The sequence below is a fragment of the Acomys russatus genome, chromosome 2, assembly GCF_903995435.1.
Source record: "Acomys russatus chromosome 2, mAcoRus1.1, whole genome shotgun sequence".
Classification (NCBI taxonomy): Eukaryota; Metazoa; Chordata; class Mammalia; order Rodentia; family Muridae; genus Acomys; species Acomys russatus.
Window position 1 is genome coordinate 1,113,317 of NC_067138.1, and position 22,419 is coordinate 1,135,735.

Consider the following 22,419-nt stretch of genomic DNA (forward strand, 5'->3'; position numbering starts at 1 on the left):
AATGGTCAAAATCAGCTGGGAAGTACTGGCCGCTGCTCCCCAAGCTCAAGAACAATGGTGGGCGGCCATGGCTTGTCATTTCCCAAGAGGACACTTGGCTAACGAACCAGACACATCAGTCGCTTCTGAAGATCTTCCCAGCTTTACCATTGCACAGCCACATGGAAACACACAATAACCCTGCCTCTAGTTCATCCTAGAATAGGCTTCTTCTGGTCATAGTACTCCTAAGTCAGGAGACCAAAAGTGCCAACATCAAAGGCAGATGACACCACTGTGTCTAGGGCTGTGGCTGTAGCTTTGATACTTAAGTCTCACTCAAAACCCTTCTCCTCCTTTTTCTCCCTTTCCCTACCCACCCCCTACCACCATTTAAATAGGAAAAGAGCATAGAACTGAAGTGCATGTACTGGTAAGCATGAATACATTAAAGGGGGAAAACATTAAAGGGGGAAAAATCAAGACAATTAGGCCGGCAACACGGCTCAGTGGGTACGGACACCTGATGGCCTGAGTTCAATCTTCAAGATCTGCATGCTGAAAGAAGAGAACCAAGTCCTACACGTTATCCTCTGACCTCCACACTCCCACAACGACACCCACATTTGTATGTCACACCCACATATATGCACAGGTGTGTACAGAAACACACACACACACACAAAGGAAAAAGAAAATGGTAAGGGGTTGAAATGCTTACGTACCCTGATGCTCTCCCCAGCCCAAATAGGTCCAGTGACCTAAGGAAACCACAGAGAAGAAGCAAAGAAGTGTGACAGATATAATTTTAGTAGGAATTAAAAGATCAATTCTCCCCACACTGATTCTTATACGGCTTATCATATTCCTTCCTATTCTATTTGTGGGCAACAAGCTTTATATTATGAATTGTGTACCTTCTAAAACACATGAGGCAAATCTACACGATATTCTTGCTCTTTGCTGTCTACTGAAGAACAAATTAGTTGACTTGGTGTTGTTCAAACTTCCTTCTAGGTCTTTCAGGACATCATCGTATAGGGCGCCATATGTCTTTAGTCAAAATTAAAACCTGCTCTCCTGTCTCAAAGGGGCTTCCTCGCACTTGTGCTCTCTAAGCTTGGACCCGCCACAGTATATCCATAAAAGCTCAGCTGCCATGACACGTACAAAGAAGTGCTCACCCACATGAGAGCCACTCTCAGACTCTCTAGTTTAAAGGTGGGAACAAACAATGTCTAGCTCTTTAAAAAACGTATCCTCTAATTGTCTAATATGTAATAAAAAAAATACCCTAGCATATTAGATCTTTAGAAGAAGCCATTTTTCTGAATTACATATAGCATCTTAATTAAGACTATTAAAATACAAACTTTGAAAGATAAAAAAAAAAAGGGCATTTTCTATCTACTTTGCAAAGTAAAAAAGTAAAAAAAAAAATTAGTTAAATTTAAATCCTTTCCTATACCCAAACGGAATTTGGAACAAAAAATTGGATAAAGACCAGCAGTTAGTCCTAGGAAAAAGGAAGTAATTTAGCTTCCTGAGTAGGAGCATGAGCTCTAAAGTCAGAGCTCAATTCTCCTGCTCTGCTACCTACTAACTATATGGTCTGAACGCGCCACTGCAGACACTTCCTCATCGGTGTCAGCATAAGGGTTAGGTGAGAAAACCACACATCAGTAAGTAGTCCCTGGAACTGGCTGTCAGGCTGCCAGCTCTCTGCTTGTCTATAAGTTCCTAATAAATTGGTGGCCAAAAGGAAATAGCTCCCTGACCTGTGCTCTCAGACAGTCCTAAGAGCCACAAGGAATACTCAATGTCGTCCAGAAGACTCAGAATTTTGAGAGTGTAGCTATCTTGGCCCGAAGGCTGATGGCAATCCCAGCTGGCTGCATTCACCTGAATGCCTTACACTGGGCAAATACAACTACTACTGAGTCACTGAGTCACTGGCAACCCCTCTCTTCCCAGGCACTTACCTCTTCCTACCATATACGCCCCCTCTTATTATTCCCCAGAGATAGTACATTGATTTATTGTGCCATTTAATTTTTTTTATAATTGAGTTAATTGTCTAGTCATGAGTAGGGGGGGGAAAGGAAATTCTCCCAGGCTATAGTACTGTTGTCATAGCAACTGCTAGAGGGTAATTACCTTGTTTCTTTTTAAAAAGAAAATTGGGGGCAAAAAACACATTGAACCCTAAGCATATTTTTGCTCCAGGCAAGTGACAAGGCTGTTTCTCACTAACTTTGAGCCCAAAGGCAGCTCTCCCTGCTGACACTGCTTCTTCCTTGAGTTTTCCACAGCAGAGGATAGTTTCTTCTGTTTAATTAAGTATGAATCTATTACATAAAGAAATTGAATATGTAAACTAATCCCATTTACTGGCACCATCCTAAAGCTAGGGATGGGGGGGGGGGGGAAGGACATGCCCGACATGTCAGGCTCTCTAATAAGCCAGTCTCTACTCCCACTACCTCAGCCCAATAACATTGTAGCAGAAGTAATACTAGTTTAATCAAGCAAGTTTCCCTCCCCACCGCAAAAATTATTAAAACATCTCACCAGTTAATAGGACAATAATTAAGAACAATTCTGCAATGAAAGTGCGCAATCACAGGGCATCCTCTGTCATGTTTAGAAATCAAGTAATGTTAGAAATGTAGAATTATCTGGAAGGCAATACAAAGCGACTACATCTCTTAAGAGAAAGGAGATAGGATCTGATTTTCTATTTCATAAAGAAAACAGTGGTACATTGTAGTCAATGGGGCTGGTAAGGAAGCTGATGTGACAGGGTGGGAGGGAGTGGATAGAGCCATCAGACATTTGGAGGTAAAAATCAATCAGGCTGGTGAGTAACTCAATAGCAGGTTTTTAAGCTTATGCTAATAGATGAATGTAACATTAATCACTCAGAAGAAATATAAAACAGAAGGTCAGAATGGGGGACATGATCAAATAGAGATCAGGCACACCGGCCTGCCTGCCTGGTCCACCTGGGGCGCACAACCAGTGGAGGTGAGTTGCATGTTGTCTCCTGAGCTCCAATGTCGAGCCCTGGGCTCTGCCTGCCTTCCTGAGGAGGGTACCAAGGAACATCCAGGCTAGATCTCCTCCTCCCCTGACCCCCAATCTTCTGTCTGCTGGGTCAACCTGGGGCACAACCAGCAAAGGACAGCAATGTGCTACTCCCTGAGCTCCACTGTGAAGCTCACGGCTCTGTCTGCCTCTCCAAGGAGTCCTCTCAGCATCAGAAACATCCAGGCAACACCAGGAACAACAGCACATAAGGGCCAGCATAAGAACATAACCAACAAGAGCCAGGACAATATGGCGCCACCAGAGCCCAGCTGTCCTACTACAGCAAGCCCTGGACATTCTAACACAGCCAAAGCACAAGAAGACGACCTTAAATCCAATCTTATAAAGAGGATAGAGGTCTTTAAAGAGGAAATGAATAAAATCCCTTAAATAAATACAGGAAAATACAATCAAACAGGTGAAGGAAATGAATAAAACTATTCAAGACCTGAAGATGGAAATAGAAGCAATGAAGAAAACACAAACTGAGGAAATCTTGGAGATGGAAAAGCTAGGGAAGAGAACAGGAACTACAGACACAAGCACCACCAACAGAATATGAAAAATGGAAAAGAAAATCTCAGGTGTAGAAGATACGATTGAAGAAATTGATACATCGGTCAAAAAAAGTGTTAAATCTAAAAAACTACTGACACAAAACATCCAAGAAATCTAGGACAACATGAAAAGACCAAACCTAAGAATAATAGGAATAGAAGAAGGAGAAGACTACCAGCTCCAAAACTCAGGAAATATTTTCAACAAAATCATAGAAGAAATTTTCTCCAACCTAAAGAAAGAGATGCGTATAAGCATATAAGCAGCTTACAGAACACCAAATAGATTGAACCAGAAAAGAAAATCTCCCTACCAGAGAATAATCAAAATACTAAATGTAGAGAACAAAAAACGAATATTAAATGCTTCAAGGGAAAAATGCCAAGTTTCATATAAAGGCAGACCCATCAGAATTACACCCAACTTCTCAACAGAGACTATGAAAGCCAGGAGGGCCAGAGTCTTTCAGCCTCTAAGAGACCACAGATGTCAGCTCAGACTACTATACCTAGCAAGTAAAAATCACCATAGATAGACAAACAAGATATTACATGACAAAACCAAATGTAAACAATACCTATCCACAAATTCAGCTCTACGGAAGATATTAAAAGGAAAACTCCAACCCAAGGAGTTTAACTACACCAAAGAAAGTATAAGGAATAACTCCACACCAGCAAAACCAAAAGAAGAAAGGAGCACACACACTACCACTACAAACATAAAAATAACAGTAATTAATAACCACTGGTCAGCTGGGAATGGTGGTGCTTGCCTTTAATACCAGCACTCGGGAGGCAGAGGCAGGTGGATCGCTGTGAGTTTGAGGCCAGCCTGGTCTACAAAGCAAGTCCAGGACAGCCAGTGCTACACAGAAAGACCCTGTCTCGCAAAAACAAATATAAAAAAAGTTTTTACATCACTGGTCATCAATATCTCAACATGAATAGACTAAATTTCCCAATAAAAAGACACAGACTAACAGAATGAATACGAAAACAGGACCCATCCTTCAGCTGCACACAAGAAACTCACCTCAACAACAAAGATAGACTTTACCTCAGAGTAAAGGTTTTCCAAGCAAATGGATCTGAGAAGCACGCTGGAGTAGCCATTCTAATAGCTAATAAAATAGATCCTCAGCTGAAATTAATCAAAAGAGATGGGGAAGGACACTTCATACACAAAGAAGAAATCTACCAAGATGGCATTTCACTTCTGAGCATCAATGTCCCCAAATGCAAGAGCACCCACAATGGTAAAAGAAACACTACTAAAGCTTACATCACACATTGGACCTCCCACATGAACAGTGGGAGACTTCAACTCCCCACTCTCACCAATGGACAGGTCATTGAGACAGACACTAAACACAGAAATAATGAAATTAACAGTTATGAATTAAATGGACTTACTAGAACATTTCACCTAAACACAAAAGAATATACCTTCTTCTCAGCATCTCACAGAACCTTCTCCAAAATTGACCATATAGTCAGTGACAAAGAAAGCCTCAACCGATACAAAAAAGTTGAAATGACCCCTTGTATCTGATCAGACCAGCACGGATTAAAGTTGGGCTTCAACAACAACAGAAAGCCTACAAACGCATGGAAACGGAACAACTCTCTACTCAATGACCACTGAGACAGGGGATAAAGAAAGAAATTAAAGACTTTCTAGAACTCCATCAAGATGAAGCACAACATAACCAAACTTATGAAACAATGAAAGCAGTGCTAAGAAGAAAATTCATAGCACTAGGTGCCTTCACAAGGAAGTGGAATATCTCATACAAACAACTTAAAAGCACACCTCAAAACTCTAGGGGGAAAAAGGAGCAAGAGGAGTAGAGAACAGGAAGTAGTCAAACCCAGGGTTGAAATAAATGAATTAGAAACAAAGAGAAAAATACAAAGAAGCAAAGAAGTCTCCTTTGAAGATATCAACAAAACACTTGGACTTTTAGCAAAACTAACTAAAAGGAAGAGAGACAGTATCCAAATCAACAAAACCAAAAATAAAAAGGGGAACAGAGACTGAGGAAATCAAAAAAGACATTAGGTCTTACTTCAAAAGCCTCTATTGCACAAAATTGGAAAATCTAAATGAAATGGGAAGTTTTCTCAATAGATATCAAGTATCAAAGTTAAATTAAGATCACATGTACTATTTAAATAACCCCTAAGGAAATAGAAGCTACACTGGAGTAACCATATTTCTGTTCTGATCTAAGTGTGGGATGTGAAACTGCCTCATGTGATGTTTGTCCACTGGAAACAGACTCAGGAGAGGTATGTGATCTTTGTCAACAGGAAACTGCCTGGTATGGTGGCATGGTCTTTGGCACTTGAAAAACATCCTGCTCAGACTGTGGGAGAGTATAAATAGCCCCCCCAAAAAAGAGATATGTTTTTGCATCACTTCACATTGCTTCTTGGCTTTGCATCTCTTACCTTCTAGATGCTCCTAGAGAGAAATGCCCCAGAGAAGGCTCTGAAGTTCCTGCTACTGCAGTTATTTTGGTCATTTTTGCTGGGTTGCTGATTTATTGTTTGACAAGCCTGCTGGAATCCTGACAATGAAGAGTGGAATAGCCCCAAGGAACTGAGTCTAAAAAGGTCTGCCTCTCCTGTCACTATTAATCGTCTTTCTCTCCTACCAAGGGTTGGTTGGTTGGAAGGGAGGTATATGCATTAAAGAATCTCAAATAAGGTAGGTTTAAAAAGATCAAAGCCTAATTAAAAAAAAAAAAAAAAAAAAGATCAAAGCCTGAGTCATTGAAAGTCTCCCAGCCAAAATCAGCCCATGGACAGATGGTTTTAGCACAGTATTCTACCAGATTTTCAAAGACGAGATAATACCAATACTCATCAAACTATTACACAAAATACAAACAGAAGGAATATTGTCAAACTCATTCTATGTGGCCACAGTCACTTTGATACCTAAACTACACAAAGATTCAACAAAGAAAGAGAATTTCAGACCAATTTCCCTTATGAACATTGATGCAAAAATATTCAATAAAATATTCAAAAACTGAATCCAGAACACATCAAAGACATCATCCACCATGATCAAGTAGGCTTTATCCTAGGGCTACAGGAATGGTTCAACATATGAAAATTCATCAATATAATCTACCATGTAAACGAAACTGAAAGAAAAAAAAACCTCATGGTAATCTCATTAGATGCTGAAAAAGTCTTTGACAAAATCCAACACCCCTTCATGTTACAAGCCTTGGAGAAATTAGGAATAGAAGGCCCATACCTAAACACAATAAAAGCAGTATACAGCAAGCCAATAGCTAAGAGAAATTAAACAGAAAGAAACTTAAAGCAAGCACTCTAGAACCAGGGACAAGACAAGGCTGCCCATTCTCTCCATATCTATTCAACATGGTTCTTGGAATTCCTAACTAGAGCAATAAGACAACTAAAGGAGATCAAGGGGATAGAAATTGGAAAGGAAGAACTCAAAGTATTGCTATTCACAGATGATATGATAGTGTACATAAGTTACCCCAAAAAATTCTACCAGAGAACTCCTAAAGCTGATAAATACCGTCATCAAAATGGCTGGATACAAAATTAACTTTAAAAAATCAGTAGCCCTCTTTATACAAATAAGTGGGGTGAGATAGAAATTAGGGAAATGACACCTTCACAAAAGCCACAAATAATATAAAGTATTTTGATGTAACTCTAACCAAGCAAGTGGAAGACCCATATAGCAGAACTTCAAGTCTTTGAAGAAAGAAATTGAAGACGCTATCAGAAGATGGAAAAGATCTCTCATGCTCATGGATCGATAGTATTAATATTGTAAAAATGGCCATCCTACCAAAAGCAATCTACAAATTTGATGTGATTCCAACCAAAATTCCAACACAATTCTTTACAGACCTTGAAAGAGCAAACCTCAATTTTATATGTAAAAATAACCCAGGAAAGCTAAAACAATCTTGTACAATAAAGGAACTTTGGGAGGAATCTCCATCCCTGACCTCAACCTATACTACAGAGCAATAGTTGTGGGAAGGAGTAAGCTTTGTCACAGGTGGGAGCAGTCTTGGCGGGCTTTACCCTTGGGGCACCCCATGAATACCTTGTGACAGACTGAGTGGAGCCATCCTGGGTCTGGAATTCAGGAAACAGACCTGAAAACCCCACCTGGACTATTGTCTTTCTAATGGATCCTCACCAGGAAAAAGAGCCGGTCCTTCCCACGTGACTGAAAGAGTTGGAGAAGAGAGAATAACAAAGTCGGCTACAGGGAGAGCGTGCAGGGGCAGCGAACAACCTAGATCAACACGCCCGCCAGAGAGACACCTAAGGATCTGTTCCGTGGAACGGCTACCGGAAGGTTCACTCTTTTGTCCCTTTAACCTTTTTCCTTCTTGTATAAGCTAGTTGGGTTGCATAATAAAGTTTAATTGCTAAAAAACAGAGTCAACAAATAGTAATAAAAACCACATGCATGAAAACAAACAAGGTTGATCAACAGAACGGAATCAAAGACCCAGAAACAAACCCACACACTTATGGACACTTAATTTTTGACAAAGAAAGCAAAACCATACAAAGGAAAAAAGCATCTTCAATAAATGTTGCTGATCTAACTGGATGTCTGCACGCAGAAGAATGCAGATAGATCTGTATTTATCACCCTGCATAAAACTCAAGTCCAAGTGGATCAAAGACCTTAACATAAAACCAGAACACTAAATCTAACAGAAGATAAAGTGGGGAACAGCCTTGAATGCACTGGTATAGGAGACAACTTCCTGAACAGGACACCAACAGCTCAGGCACTAAGCACAATTAATAAATGGGATCTCAAACTGAAAAGCTTCTGTAAGGCAAAGGACACTGTCAATAGGACAAAATGGCAGCCAACAGAATGGGAAAAGATCATCACTAACCCTACATTAGAGAGGGCTAATATTCCAAACATAAAAAGAACTCAAGAAATTAAACACCAACAAACCAAACAACCCAATTAAAACTGGGATACAAAAACTAAACAGAGAATTCTCAACAGATAAATCTCAAATGGCCAAAAAGCACTTAAAGAAATGCTCAATGTCCTTAGTCACCAGGGAAATGCAAATCAAAACAACTCAGAGATTCCATCTTACACCTATCAGAATGGCTAAGATCAAAATCTCAAGTGACAGCACATGCTGGTGAGAATGTGGAGAAAGGGGAACACTCCTCCATTGCTGGTGGGAGTGCAAACTTGTACAACCACTTTGAAAATCAATCTGGCTGTTTCTCAGAAATTTGGGAATAGTTCTACCTCAAGACTCAGCCATACAACTCTTGGGCATATACTCAAAGATGTTCTACCATACCACAAGGTCACTTGCTCTCCTATGTTCATAGCAGTTTTATTCATAATAGCCAGAAACTGGAAACAACCTAATGTCCCTCAACCAAAGAATGGATAAAGAATATGTGGTACATTTACACAACGGAATGCTACTCAGCTATTAAAAACAAGGACATCATGAAATTTGCAGGCAAATTGATAGAACTAGAAAACATCATTCTGAGTGATGTAACCATGACACATGGTATGTACTAACTTATAAGTGGATATTATCCATAAAGTACAGGATAACCATGCTTCACATTCACAGACCTAAGAAGCCAAGGAGGACATAGAGAGGATGCTTGAATCTCACTTAGAAGTGGAAATAAAATATACAATGAAGGTAAGAAGGTGAAATGAACAGTGAGGTAGGATTCAGGTGTGGGGGAGATCGGGGGAGAAAGGGATGGAGAGAGAACAGAAATTGGTAGGGGCACATCTGTGGGTACAGAGAGACAGAGACCTAAGACAGGAGAGGCTCCTGGGAGTCTATGAGGGTGACCCTAGTTGAGATTCTTTTTTGTTTTGTTTTTCGATACACGTTTTGTCTGTGTAGCCTTGGCTGTCCTAGACTTGCTTTGTAGACCAGGCTGGCCTCAAACTCACAGTGATCTGCCTGCCTCTGGCTCCCAACTGCTGGGATTAAAGGAGTGCGCCACCACCACCTGGCCTAGTTGAGACTCTTAGCAGAAGGTGATATGGAGCCTGATGTGGCCACCTCCTATAGCCAGGTGGAGCTTCCAGTGTAGAAAGGGGGACACCAACCCACCCACAAAACCTTCAAACCCAAATTGATCCTGCCTGTGCAGGAATAAAGATGGAGCAGATATTGAGAATGGCCAACCAATGACTGGCCCAACTTGAGATCCACCCCATGAGAGAGAACCAACCCCTAACACTATTAATGATACTGTGCTATGCTTGCCTAACAAAATTGTCTTCTGAGATGCTTCATCCAGCAGCTGATGGAAACAGATGCAAAGAACCACAGCCAAAGCTCAGGGAGTCTTGTGGAAGAGTGGAAGGAAGGATAGAGGAAGCTGGCAGGGTCAAGGACACCACAAGAAAACCTACAGAGGAAACTAACCTGGGGCAATGGTGGCTCACGGAGACTGAACCACCAACCAAAGAGCATGCTTGGGCTGGTCCCAGGTCTCCCCCACATATGTAGCAGATGTAAAGTTTGGTCTTTAAGTGGGTCCCCTAACAAGTAGAGCAGGGGCTGACTCTGCCTCTGTTGCCTGCCTTTGGATCCCTTTCCTCTAGCTGGGCTGCTTCATCTGGCCTCAGTAGGAGAGGATGAGCCTAGTCCTGCTGTGACTTGATGTGCCAGGATGGGTTGGTACCCATAGGGGGAGAAAGGGAGGAAGGAATGGGAACTGGGGGTAATGGAGGAATGGGGATGTGAGGGTGGGACTTGGAGGAAAGGAAGGGGGTTGAGCTCAGAATGTAAAGTGGATAAATAAGTAAATTAATCAAAAAATTAGGCATATTAACTTTGGAGTATCTACTGGATATATTAAATGAGCTTTGCTCAATACACAGCTGGTTATTTGAACGTAGTGGTCAGAAAAGTTTCCAGAACATAAATTCCAACAAAGAAATGGCTTCTTCTGTTTTTTTATTTTGTTGTATTATGTCTAAGTAATACCTAATAAACAGTAGAAGCTCTACTATATCCTGTTTTAAAATAAAATGTTTTGTCAATTACATATTTTTTCCCTTGGTACTTTCTGTCCTCTTCCAATAAAATATTTATTTTTAACCAAACAACAACAACAGCAAAGTAGAAGCTTAGGCAAGATGGCTCAGTGTGTCCAAGCAGTTGCTATACAAGCTGGATGGCCTGAGTTTGATCTATGGAACCCACACAAGTCAGGAATGTAGGCTGGCGTCTAAATGAAAAGCGGAGACAGGAGAATCAGACTGAAGCTGGTGTATGCAGCAGAGGAGATACACTGCCCTTAAGAAAATGAAAGGAGAGAAACTCCTGAAAAGCTCTCCTCTGCCTTCCACATACACACCACAGAATGTCCAGTCTTTTGTCTCACACACACATGCACACAAACAATAATAACTATTACTACTTGATATTTCATATTTGTTTAGTTGTCTTTATTAAATTTATTAAATAATAAAATTAGATTTTATTAATACATATTTAATAATTATTTTTAATATAGAAGCTCAAACAAATACTTATAAATAGATGAATAAAAACAAAAGTGTAGGTATATAAGAACACTGGGGAAGATTGCAAATTATGACCAAAAAAAAAAAAGAGCTGTGGCGATAGCTCAGAAGTAGAGCGCTTGATTGGCATGTGTTCAACTTTCAGACAAACAAAACAGAAAGATCAAATGAACAAATGGCTGCAGCTCACGCTAGCACACACAGGTAATCTCAACACTGAGAGCGCTGAAGCAGGAGGTCACAAAGTCAAGGCTAGCCTGGGCTACAAAGCAAGGCTGCTGTCAAGAACCCAGTGAGACAATATGGGGCGGGAGGTCGGGGGAGTAGTTACAAAGAGAGGAATAATAACCACCACCTTTTAAACAAGAAAGAAAATGAGGGAGAGGAAATTTCAATGACTGACAGCACACAGTGTCTGTGAGGTCATGGAGACACTGAAACTCTCAGACATTTCTAGGGAGAACGCAAAGTGCGGAACATTCTAGAGAATGCTCTTGGCATTTCTTGTAAGGTTATGTGCACATCATACAATACAGTCATATCCCTACTTGATTTTTACCCAGAAGAAATAAAAATATGCTCACACAAAAACCTATACAGGAATGTTTGCAGTTGCTTGCTTCCATTTTTAGAGTCACAAAAAAATGAAAATAGAAATGTCCTTCAACTGACAAATCGGTAAACAAACTGGCATATTCACAGAGTGGTACATTAATCAGGACTAACAAGGGATGAGCCACTGCCACATGTAGGCGTATCTCAAACACATTGTACGTTAAAGAGGATACACTCAAAGAGCTATGTACTCTGTGACTCCATTTATATGCCACTCTGAAAAAGATGAGAGATCTCTGTAGATACAGAGATCAGTGTTGCTATGGGCTGAGAGTGGAAGAGGCTGACTAGGAAGAGGTAAAAGACATGAGAAAGCTGCTGTGTACCTCAACTATGGTGGGGATTACAAATTATGGTCCGCTAAAAATCCCAACAATATATACTAAAAGGCAAAGTTTACTGTACATAAATCACACATTAATAAACAAGTCTTTTGAGGTAGTTGTGGTGTCACATGCCTGTTTAATCCTAACACTTAGGCGGTAGAGCAGGTGAATCTTTGTGAGTTCAAGGCCTGCCTGGACTACAGAGCAAGTTCCAGGATGGCCAGGGCTGTTACACAACAAAGTCCTGTTTTGAAAAAACAAAAAACAAAACAAAGAAACAACAACAAAAACCCACAAAAAACAAAAAAATGAGTCTTTTGAAACAAACAAAAGAACAGGCAAGCTACCAAGATGAGACGTGATAGCCTGTGACTATATAGTGGGGAGGAGGTCCCCCTCGATCATGGACCTAGGGGAGGGGAATAGGGTGGTGGGGGGGAGGGAGGGAGGAACGGGAGGATACAAGTGATGAGAGAACAAGTGAGTTGTAATCTAAATAAATTAATTAATAAAAAAATTAAAAAGTAAAATTAAATTTAAAAAATGAAACAAGCAGACGAGTTTACCAGAGTCTGCTAAGAAATGCTATCGACAGGACACATGTGGTCAGCAGAGCAATCAAAACCAGCACAGAAGTGGCTCATGCAGCAGCTGACGGACACAGAGGAAGAGACCCACAGGCACACACCAGATTGAGCTCAGGGAGTCTTGTGTAAGGGTGGGAGAAAAAGTGAGTCCGTGGGGCCCAGAGACACTCAACCACCAACCAAAGAGCATGCATGGGCAGGACCTAGACCCCCTCACACATGTGGCAGATGTGCAGCCTGGTAAACATGTGGGTTCCCCTGACAACGAGAGTAGAGGCTGCCTCCGATACTGTTGCCTTACCACTGGATCCCTCTCCCCTAGCTGGGCTGCTCTGCCTGGCCTTAGTGGGAAGGGATGCACTTAATTCTGCTGTGACTTGAGGGGTGAGGGTGGATCAGTACCCCTTGAGGGCCCCCCTTCTCTGAGAAGGAGAGAGTGAGAATGGGGGTCCTGAGGGTGGGACTGGGAAGACAGGAAGGACGAGGCTAGGATCAGGCTGTAAAGTGACTGATAAAGAAAGAAAGAAGGGGCTGGAGAGGTGGCTCGGAGGTTAAGAGCACTGACTGTTCTTCCAGAGGTCCTGAGTTCAATTCCCAGCAACCACATGGTGGCTCAGAGCCATCTATAATGTGATCCAATGTGCACTGTATACATAATAAATAAATAAATATTTTTTAAAAAGAAAGAAAGAAAATACTGCTGGACTTAGAAATAAAGAGGTTAATAGTAACTTCAATAAGAAATTTGAATGAATGAATGAATGAATGAATGAATGAAAGCTACAATAAAGACTTTTCAGAAATCCATGCAATGGAAGGAGAAGAGATCAAAAGTTTCCACTATTAATACAGTGAAATGCCAAATGTGAGCACAGAAGACAAGGTATTACCTATCACAGATGCCAAAGAGGAAACATGCAACTAAAGGCAGTGACCAAATGTGCTACAGAAAAGAGCAGGTAACATTCTCTATTTTAATTAGCACGCTAGTGTTTCCATTCCAGAGCTCCTCAAACCTCCTCTAGTCACATGGTTGACAGAGGAAGAGGTATTCCCTGCCTGGCTCAGTGGCCTAAAAAGCTAGCTCGCACACTCAAGAGATTGGAAAAATATCATCTTTTTTTTTTTTTTTTTTTTTGCTACTTTCACACTCAATACAACACTGAACATTTCTTGAACTGAAAGCATAGTTATAACAACATTTCTCTAGCCAAAATATGGAGTTTTTTTTTTTCACATGCCAAGCAAATCTCTAGCAGACACCAACTGGTGTTCTATAATTTGATTCAAATTTGACACAATCCACTTGGAGATAAAATCAGATTCCCCACCCAGGTAAAACCAATCCACAGAACTTCTCTGCCACCTCAGACATAAATCACAAGTCCCGGCCACACATGTCAGACACCTCAGCTACACCATGAGACGTCATGATCCCAGGCAATATAAAGGAACAAGACCAGTACACTAGACAAAAAGTTCAATCTCAGCTGGGCAGTGTGGCACACACATTTAATCCCAGCACTTTGGAGGCAGAGGCAGGTGGATCTCTAGCTTTGAAACCAGGCTGGTCTACAGAGTAAATCCAGGACAGCCATAGCTACACAGAGAAACCCTGTCTACAAAACAAAACAATTGAATCTCAAAATCCTTACACTTAGTGAAAGCTAGACACAGAAACAGTACACACTATATGATACACTCTCATATATGATATGAAGGAGGGCACACTGTGTGATAGACAGGAGGAGGGCACACTGTGTGATAGACAGGAGGAGGGCACACTGTGTGATAGACAGGAGGAGGGCACACTGTGGGATAGACAGGAGGAGGGCACACTGTGTGATAGACAGGAGGAGGGCACACTGTGGGATAGACAGGAGGAGGGCACACTGTGGGATAGACAGGAGGAGGGCCCACTGTGGGATAGACAGGAGGAGGGCACACTGTGTGATACACAGGAGGAGGGCACAGTGTGTGATACACAGGAGGAGGGCACAGTGTGTGATACACAGGAGGAGGGCACAGTGTGTGATACACAGGAGGAGGGCACACTGTGTGATACACAGGAGGAGGGCACACTGTGATAGACAGGAGGAGGGCACACTGTGTCATCACAGGAGGAGGGCACACTGTGTGATCACAGGAGGAGGGCACACTGTGTGATCACAGGAGGAGGGCACACTGTGTGATAGGAGGAGGGCACACTGTGTGATAGGAGGAGGGCACACTGTGTGATACACAGGAGGACAGTACACTGTGTGATAGGCACACTGTGACAGACACAGAAAGACGGCACACTATGTGGTTCTACTTACATAAAATGCTACACAGCCAGGTGTGGTGGCACATGCCTGTAATGCCATCTAACATATGAAGATTGTCAGAGGACATGATAGACTATACATTGAAAAACCTGCCTTAAATTTTTTTTATTTAGGGCTAGAGAGCTAACTCAGCATATTAAGGGTGCTGGCTGCTATTGCAGAGTCACATAAAGCACTTGATGACCATCTGTAACTCCAGTTCCAGAAAATCCAATGCCCCTTCTGACCTCTGTGGGTACAGCACACACATGATACATAAATGCTCAGGCAAAACACCATGCAGACAAAACAAATATAAATCTCTAAATATAGATTTAACTTAATTTTCAGAAAATCAACGGTTTTCTGATTCCTACTGGTATTGCACTACACTCACAGATCAGTGCCTTATCCGGTTGTCCTCAGAGGCTTCCTCTGCAGCTGAAGGGAGAAGGTACAGAGACCCAGGATGCACAGGGAGAGTCTACACTGGAGGGCCCCATCAAGTCTCTCCCCTTAAAGATCAAGATCGAGGAACCCCACAGAGGAGGAGGAAAGGCTGTAGGAGTCATAGGGGGATGGAGGACACGAGGAGAACATGGCCCATAAATCAACTAAGCAGGGTTCAGGTGGGCTCACAGAGACTAAACAGCAAGCATGGGGCTTGTGTGGGTCTACACCAAGTCCTCTGCATACGTGTCGTGGCAGTCAGCCTGGTGTTTGGTGAGACTCCCTAGAGTGGAAGCAGGTGTGTCTCTGACTTTTCTGCCTGCTCTTGAGGCTCTTTTCCTCCTATTGGGTTGCCTTGCGCAGGCTTTAGCCTTGTTCTGGCATGTCTAGCTGTCATCTCTTGGAGACCTAATTGGTCTCTGAAGGGAGATGAGGGGGTTGTGCCTAGGGTTTGGGCAGCTGGGGAGCAGTAGCCAGGAGGAGTGGAGAAAGGGGAAACTGTGGTGAGGGTATACTGTATAAGACAAGAATCTATTTTTTTTTTTCAGTTAAAAATGGCAAAAAATTAACTAAAATAAAATTCTAGGAAGCCAATTTTAATCTGCAGTGACAGGAAGCCCATGATGTTGTCAAGAGATGGCAAGAAGAAACAGAGATGTAAAGCTTTGTATTTTCATTGTGGTTAGTCAAAACGATCAGACTGTGGCATTTCTACAGTATGACATTATTATCCTAACAAAAATTAAAAGGTGGTGGCACACATCTTTAATCCCAGCACTCTACAGGCAGAGGCAGGCTACAAAGTAACTCCAGGACAGCTAAGGCTACACAGAGAAACCCTGTCTCAAAATAAGAGAAAAACTTAAAAGATGTTGACTTCAGTGGCAGTGGTGTGGGTGGCAGGAAAGGGTTAGGGTACTGCCGAGCCTTCTCATACATGTAAGAGTGATACTCATTACTGTAGCCTTCAACAAAGCAATCTAGCAACAAATTAAACTCCTGCCCTGCATCTGAGGCATCATGCATTCCAGACAAGTGCTCAACTACTGAGTAAAGCCATAGGTCCTTAAATTAAACTATATCATTAAAATGAATTATCGTTCATATTTAAGTTCTATCTCAGTATACTTGTTTTTTAGTGTGGTTTGGGTTTTGTTTTTTGTTTTGTTTTGTTTGGGGGTTGTTGTTGTTGTTGTGAGTTTTGGTTTTTTTTTTTTTTTTTTTTTTTTTTGCCCTTGTCTTAAAATTTTATCATTTCATTGTTGGCCTTCATCTAATCTATCCTCTCTACACTCTACATGTTGCAAATTCCCAAAACATCAGAGTAAAGTGTCTGTCTGACTGTTGGCTTGTTCGTTTGTTTTGAGCTAAAGTCTTAGGTGGTCCCGACTGGCCTCAAACTCATCGTGTACCGGAGGATGACCTGAACTCTCAATTATCCCGACTCAATCTCCCAAGTGCTGAGATAAGAGCAAGAAGGACTCACAGCTAAGCCTCACAGCGTTATGCTGAAGTACAATCAAATGAATGAAGTAGATTCTTCTTAAGCTCTAGAATTAGTCAAGGTTCTTGTGTAAAAGCAGATTTGAGGCTGGAGACATAGCTCAGCAATTAGGAGCAGGAACTGCCCATGCAGAGGCCCCGGGTTCGGGTTCCCGCTCACAACTGCTCGTGCTACAGTTCAAGGCACAGCATCCTGTTCTGCACGCCGTGGGCAAGTGCACTCACACACGCACGAGCTACACACAGACACACATGCACACAAAGCTAAAATATTTATTTATGTATTTATGTATTTATTTATTCGTTTTTCAAAGACAGGGCTTCTCTGTGTAATCCTAGCTGTTCTAGAATTCGCTCTGTAGAACAAGAAGCCTCAAACTCAGATCTGCCTGCGTCTACCTCCTGAGTGCTGGGATTAAAGGCATGTATCACCACCGCCTGGCTCAGAAAAATAAATATTGTTTTTAAAATACAGATTCCTAGATCCTGCTTTCAAAGATTCTGAGTCAAGGGCTCAGGAGAAAGGCCAAGGAATCTGTATTTGCTGCTGTTACGTACCTTTTTTTAATGATCACTTTGATAATTTTTAAAAATATTTATTTATTTATTATTAAAGTACACAGTGCTCTGCCTGCAAGTACACCTGCAGGCCAGAAGAGGGCACCAGATCACATTATAGATGGTTGTGAGCCACCATGTGGTTGCTGGGAATTGAACTCAGGACCTCTGAAAGAGCAGCCAGTGCCCTTAACCTCTGAGCCATCTCTCCAGCCTCCACTTTGATAATTTTTATGCCAGTATTTTTTGAATTACACAAAAACAAACAAACAAATGGCCATCGCCTTTCACAACAAAGCATAGCCCCTGTGCTCCGGGACAAACCCACACTATGCTACTGAACTGAAGACCCCTTCACTGTGATTACACAATTAGGTTGTCATTTATTCTAACCATTAAGCCAACAAATGTCTGGGCAGCTCAGGGAAGGAAGCCCGATGTCAAGGCTGAAGATCTGAGTTTGTTCCCACAGGGTGGAAAGGGTGAACCAACTCCCACAAGTCACTCTCTGACCTCTAAACGCGCACTCTCCCTGCCTCTGTGTCTGCCACCCCCCATCCCCGCCTGTACCAGTCTCTCTGTACCCACCTCCTCAATGTAATATAAGAAATTCTAGCTACTCTAGAACCCAATTCAATATGTAGATTCTCTTTTTTTAAAAAGGTAAATCTTTGGCATTCATTCCAGGCTGACTGACTGGGCTACATCAACATACATTGCTCTAATTCTGTATATTGTATCTTTCAACTTTTTATCACATTTTAATTTATTTACTTTGGGTGGATGTTTATGGGTGTATGAGCACGTGTGCCACCATGTATGTGTGGAGGTCAGAGGACAACTTACAGGACTCAATTCTCTCCTTCCACCCTGTGGATCCTGGGACTCAAACTCAGGTTAGCAGACTTGGAGACAAGTGCCTTTATGGACTGAACCATTACACTGGCTCTGTATTTTTTTTTTTTTTATCTTGTTTCTAGTGACAATATAAAAATCAGAAATAGTCAACATTAAAAACTAAGGTCTACAATTACCTAACAGAACATCCTCAGGCAACTGTTACATCACCAATAACAGTCCAGTGCTAGTTGAATTTTTTTTCCTATGACTCTGCGATGCCAGAATACTTGAGACCAGACTCCCAAGTGAGAAGCTTTCTGCCATGCAATGACAGGACTCACCTATCAATTTGTAAATTGTAATAATTACCAGCTAGCCGAGAAGGGACATACAATCAAGCAGTAGAAATTATTCCTTTCTCTTTTGCCAGACAGTAGATTAACAAGTACCACAGAACTTCTTTGTATGGAAAACAATAGAAAAGAACCTATAATTGAGAAAAATGCTTCAAATCCAGCATAGGAGAATAACTATAAGAAGGCAAAGTACTGACCAACTTTACGCGTGACTATAGATATGAAAATTTTTAAATGAAATATAAGAAAGTCAATTCTAGCATTAAATATATAAAAATGATGATTTACCATAGTCAAGTAGGGTATATTATAAGAAAGAAATTCTGATTTTTAATAGAAATTGATTAATGTATTCATGAAAAACTGGGTGAGTGCTAAGGCATCATAAAATGACCAATTTTTAAAAATTCATTTTGCATCCCTATCACAGCCCCTTCCCTCCCTCCTCCTGGTCCTGCCCTCCAGCCCTCTTCCCCACACACACAGAAAAGGGGAGCCCCCATCACCAACTGCCCAGCACATCAAGTCACATCAGCACTAAGCTCATCCTCTTCCTCTAAGGCCCAACAATGGGAAAATTATCCAAAAGAAGGCAACAGAGTCCCTCCACTTGCTAGGGGGGGCTAACATGAAGACCAAGGCACCCATCAGCTGCATACGTGTAGGGGCCTAGGTCCAATCCATGCATGCTCTTTGGTCGGTGGTTCAGTATCTGTGAGCACCCATGGTCCTTAGTTGACTGTTGGCCTTGGTGGAGTTCTTGTCCCCTCCAGGTTCCTCTATCCTTCCCTCAACTCTTCCACAAGACTCTCTGAGCTTCGCCCAATGTTTGACTGTCAATCTCAGCATCTCTTTTGACCTGCTGCTGGGTGGAGCCTCTCAGAGGAGAGTTATGCCAGCGTCCTGTCTGCATGTACAGCAGAGTATTGTTTAACAGTGTTAGACGTTGGCTCTCTCCCACCGTGTGGGTCTCAAGTTGGGCTTACTCACTGTCTGGCCCTTCCCTCAATCTCTGCGCCATCTTTATCCCTGCACACCTTGTTTGCAGGGTAAATTTGGGGTCAAAGGTTTCATGGGTAGGTTGGTGCCCCACGCCCTCCCCTGGAAGCCCTGCCTGGGTATAGCAGGTGACCACTTCAGTCCAATATCCAATTCTGTCGTGGGGAACTTCAACTAACGAAATGCCTTTATTTTTTCTTGATTAAGGGTTGATGTGGGCGGACCCAGCTCCCTGGGGACAGTGCCAGCTCTGGGTAGGTGGCGGGGGGGGGGGGGGGGGGAGGTTGTAACAAAACAAAGCAGACCGAGCAGCCCAGCTGAGTTTCTCCAGCACGTTGCTTCAGTTCCTGCCAGGAGTTCCTGCCTTGGGTTCTGTTCATGATGGACTTTAACTGTAAGCTAAAATGGATCTTTTCTTTCCCCAGCTGATTTTGGTTGTGCTCTTTATCATAGCAATAGAAAGCTAAACTAAGACAATTTCTTAATTTAAATATAAAAATTCTTCTGAAATATATGACATGGAAAAGTACATGATGATAACTGTACTACTGGATAAACTGTGAGCACAACTCATAACCAGCACACCAGTCAAGCATCCGTACCCCAGAACCGAGCAGATCTCTTTCTACTGCCCTGGGATGTCTACTCTTAGCTTCAACCAGCTGTTTCCTGGGTGATACCTTCCCTGGAGAGCCACAGTGCTAATCCTATTTCTTCTTTAAAGTCTTTGTTCAGATGTCAGCTGTTGAATATGGCGCATATTGTCATGCTACATGATGTCACCAGCCTGCTACCTAACTCTAGCATTACCAATGATGCTTTCCCGCCTGTGCTGTCACCAGCCTGCTATCTACCGTGCTGTATGCCTTCCCTAACCACTGTGATAGCCATGTGCATAAACAAGGCATAGTGGCTCATACCTGTAATTTGGCACTGGGGAAACTGAAACATGAAGATTTCTGTGTGTCCAAGACCAGCCTACAGACTGAGACACTAGCTCAAGCACTAAAAAAAAAAAAAATGTGTATAGGGGACGGGAGTGTGGCTCTGTAATAGAGTCTGTCTAGCATCTATAGGGCCTAAATTCAATCCTAAGGACCACAAGATAAAAATAAAAGCACAACACAAAACAAAACATAGATAGAAAAACAGAATTAAGAAGGAGGGGTTCAGCCAGGTAGAGGAGCCAGTGTGGCTAGATATGAAATAAACAACAGGAAGAATATATAGTACCTAACAAAACGTAATTCTATATATAACATTTATTCAATGAATATTTACTGAGCATAGTTACTCTAGATGCATAAACATTTCCCTACTCATGAAAATTATGATGTAGATTTTTTTTAAACAAATATTAATCAAATTACACAAACAAAAATCCATGAATACAAAATAAGAGTGTCAGGGTGATGGCTCAGCTGATCATGTGCTTGTGGTGCACACCTGAAGACCTAAATTTGATTCCCCCAGAACTTACTTTTTTTTTTTTTTTTTTTTAAGATAGAGGCTGGAATGATGGCTTAGTGGCAAAGTACTTGTGAGGATCCGCATGTGGATTATCAGCACCATGTAAAACCAAGGCACAGTGGCATACACTACACCGCCAGCACTCCTACGATGAGATGGGAGACAGAGGAAGAATTCTAGGAACCTTGCAGGCCAGCTCGCCTGGCATATGCAGTGCTAACATCACCAGAAACTGTCTCGGAACAAGGTGAAAGGCAAGGACCAACACCCAAGATTGTCATCTGACCTCTACTTGTGCCCTGTGATTGCCCAAGCTTGTGTACACACACACACACACACACACCTGTAATGTCAGCACTAGAGACAGACCAAAGATAGGAGGATCCCTGGATCCTTCCAGCCAACCAGTCTAGCCAAATTAGTGAGCCAGGGTAAATGAGAAATTTTGTCTTAAAAAATAAAATGAAAAAAAAAAAATTGAGTGGGACAGGAAGAGGGTACGGATCTGAGGTAAACTGGGAGTAGCCTGAATATGATCAAAATATAATGTACAAAAATTCTAGAGAACAAATAAAATATATATTAAAAATAATAAAAGCTGGGCATGGTGGCACATGCCTTTGATCCCAGCACTCAGGGAGGCAGGGGCAGGCAGATCTCTGTGAGTTCAAGGCCAGTCTGGTCTAGAAAGTAAGTCTAGGACAGCCAAGGCTACACAGAGAAACCCTGTCTTGAAAAAACCAAAAATGGTAGTGAGCAATTAATTGAGGAAGACATCTAATGTCAACCTCTATACATACATGCACACACAAAGAGTATAGAATAGAAGAAGAAAAACCTATTTGCATATTCTAACCCAAATATATTTGCATCACATTTCCCATTATTATATTGTGTTTTGGTAACAAAATTATAGGAACAAGACAAATGTCCACCAATAGGAATAGAGTTTTAAAAATTATAATATAATTCAACTATAGAATACAATATACTTAAATATGATCAACCTTCTAGGCCCAACTGTTGATTTAAAAACAAAACAAAACAAAACACAGAAGACAGCAAAGTATGTAGGAACATACTAAGCAAAATCTAGAATGCATGAAATTTTCTATGTCAAACAAAATCATGTCATTAAACAGCCTGATATCCTCCTCAACAAGCAACCTTAAGGAAAAAAATTAAGAGGTGAGAGACACTCATAGAT

The 22,419-nt window shown here is 41.7% G+C and overlaps 1 protein-coding gene across 1 annotated transcript in view; it reads right to left on the reverse strand.

Moving 5' to 3' along the window:
- Unc13b (unc-13 homolog B) overlaps positions 1-22,419 on the reverse strand; it is a 207,861-nt gene that overhangs the window by 104,136 nt on the left and 81,306 nt on the right. The window contains exon 8 of the mRNA XM_051157295.1: positions 705-740. Coding sequence (XP_051013252.1) covers positions 705-740 — 36 coding nt within the window. The remainder of the gene's footprint in view (positions 1-704; positions 741-22,419) is intronic.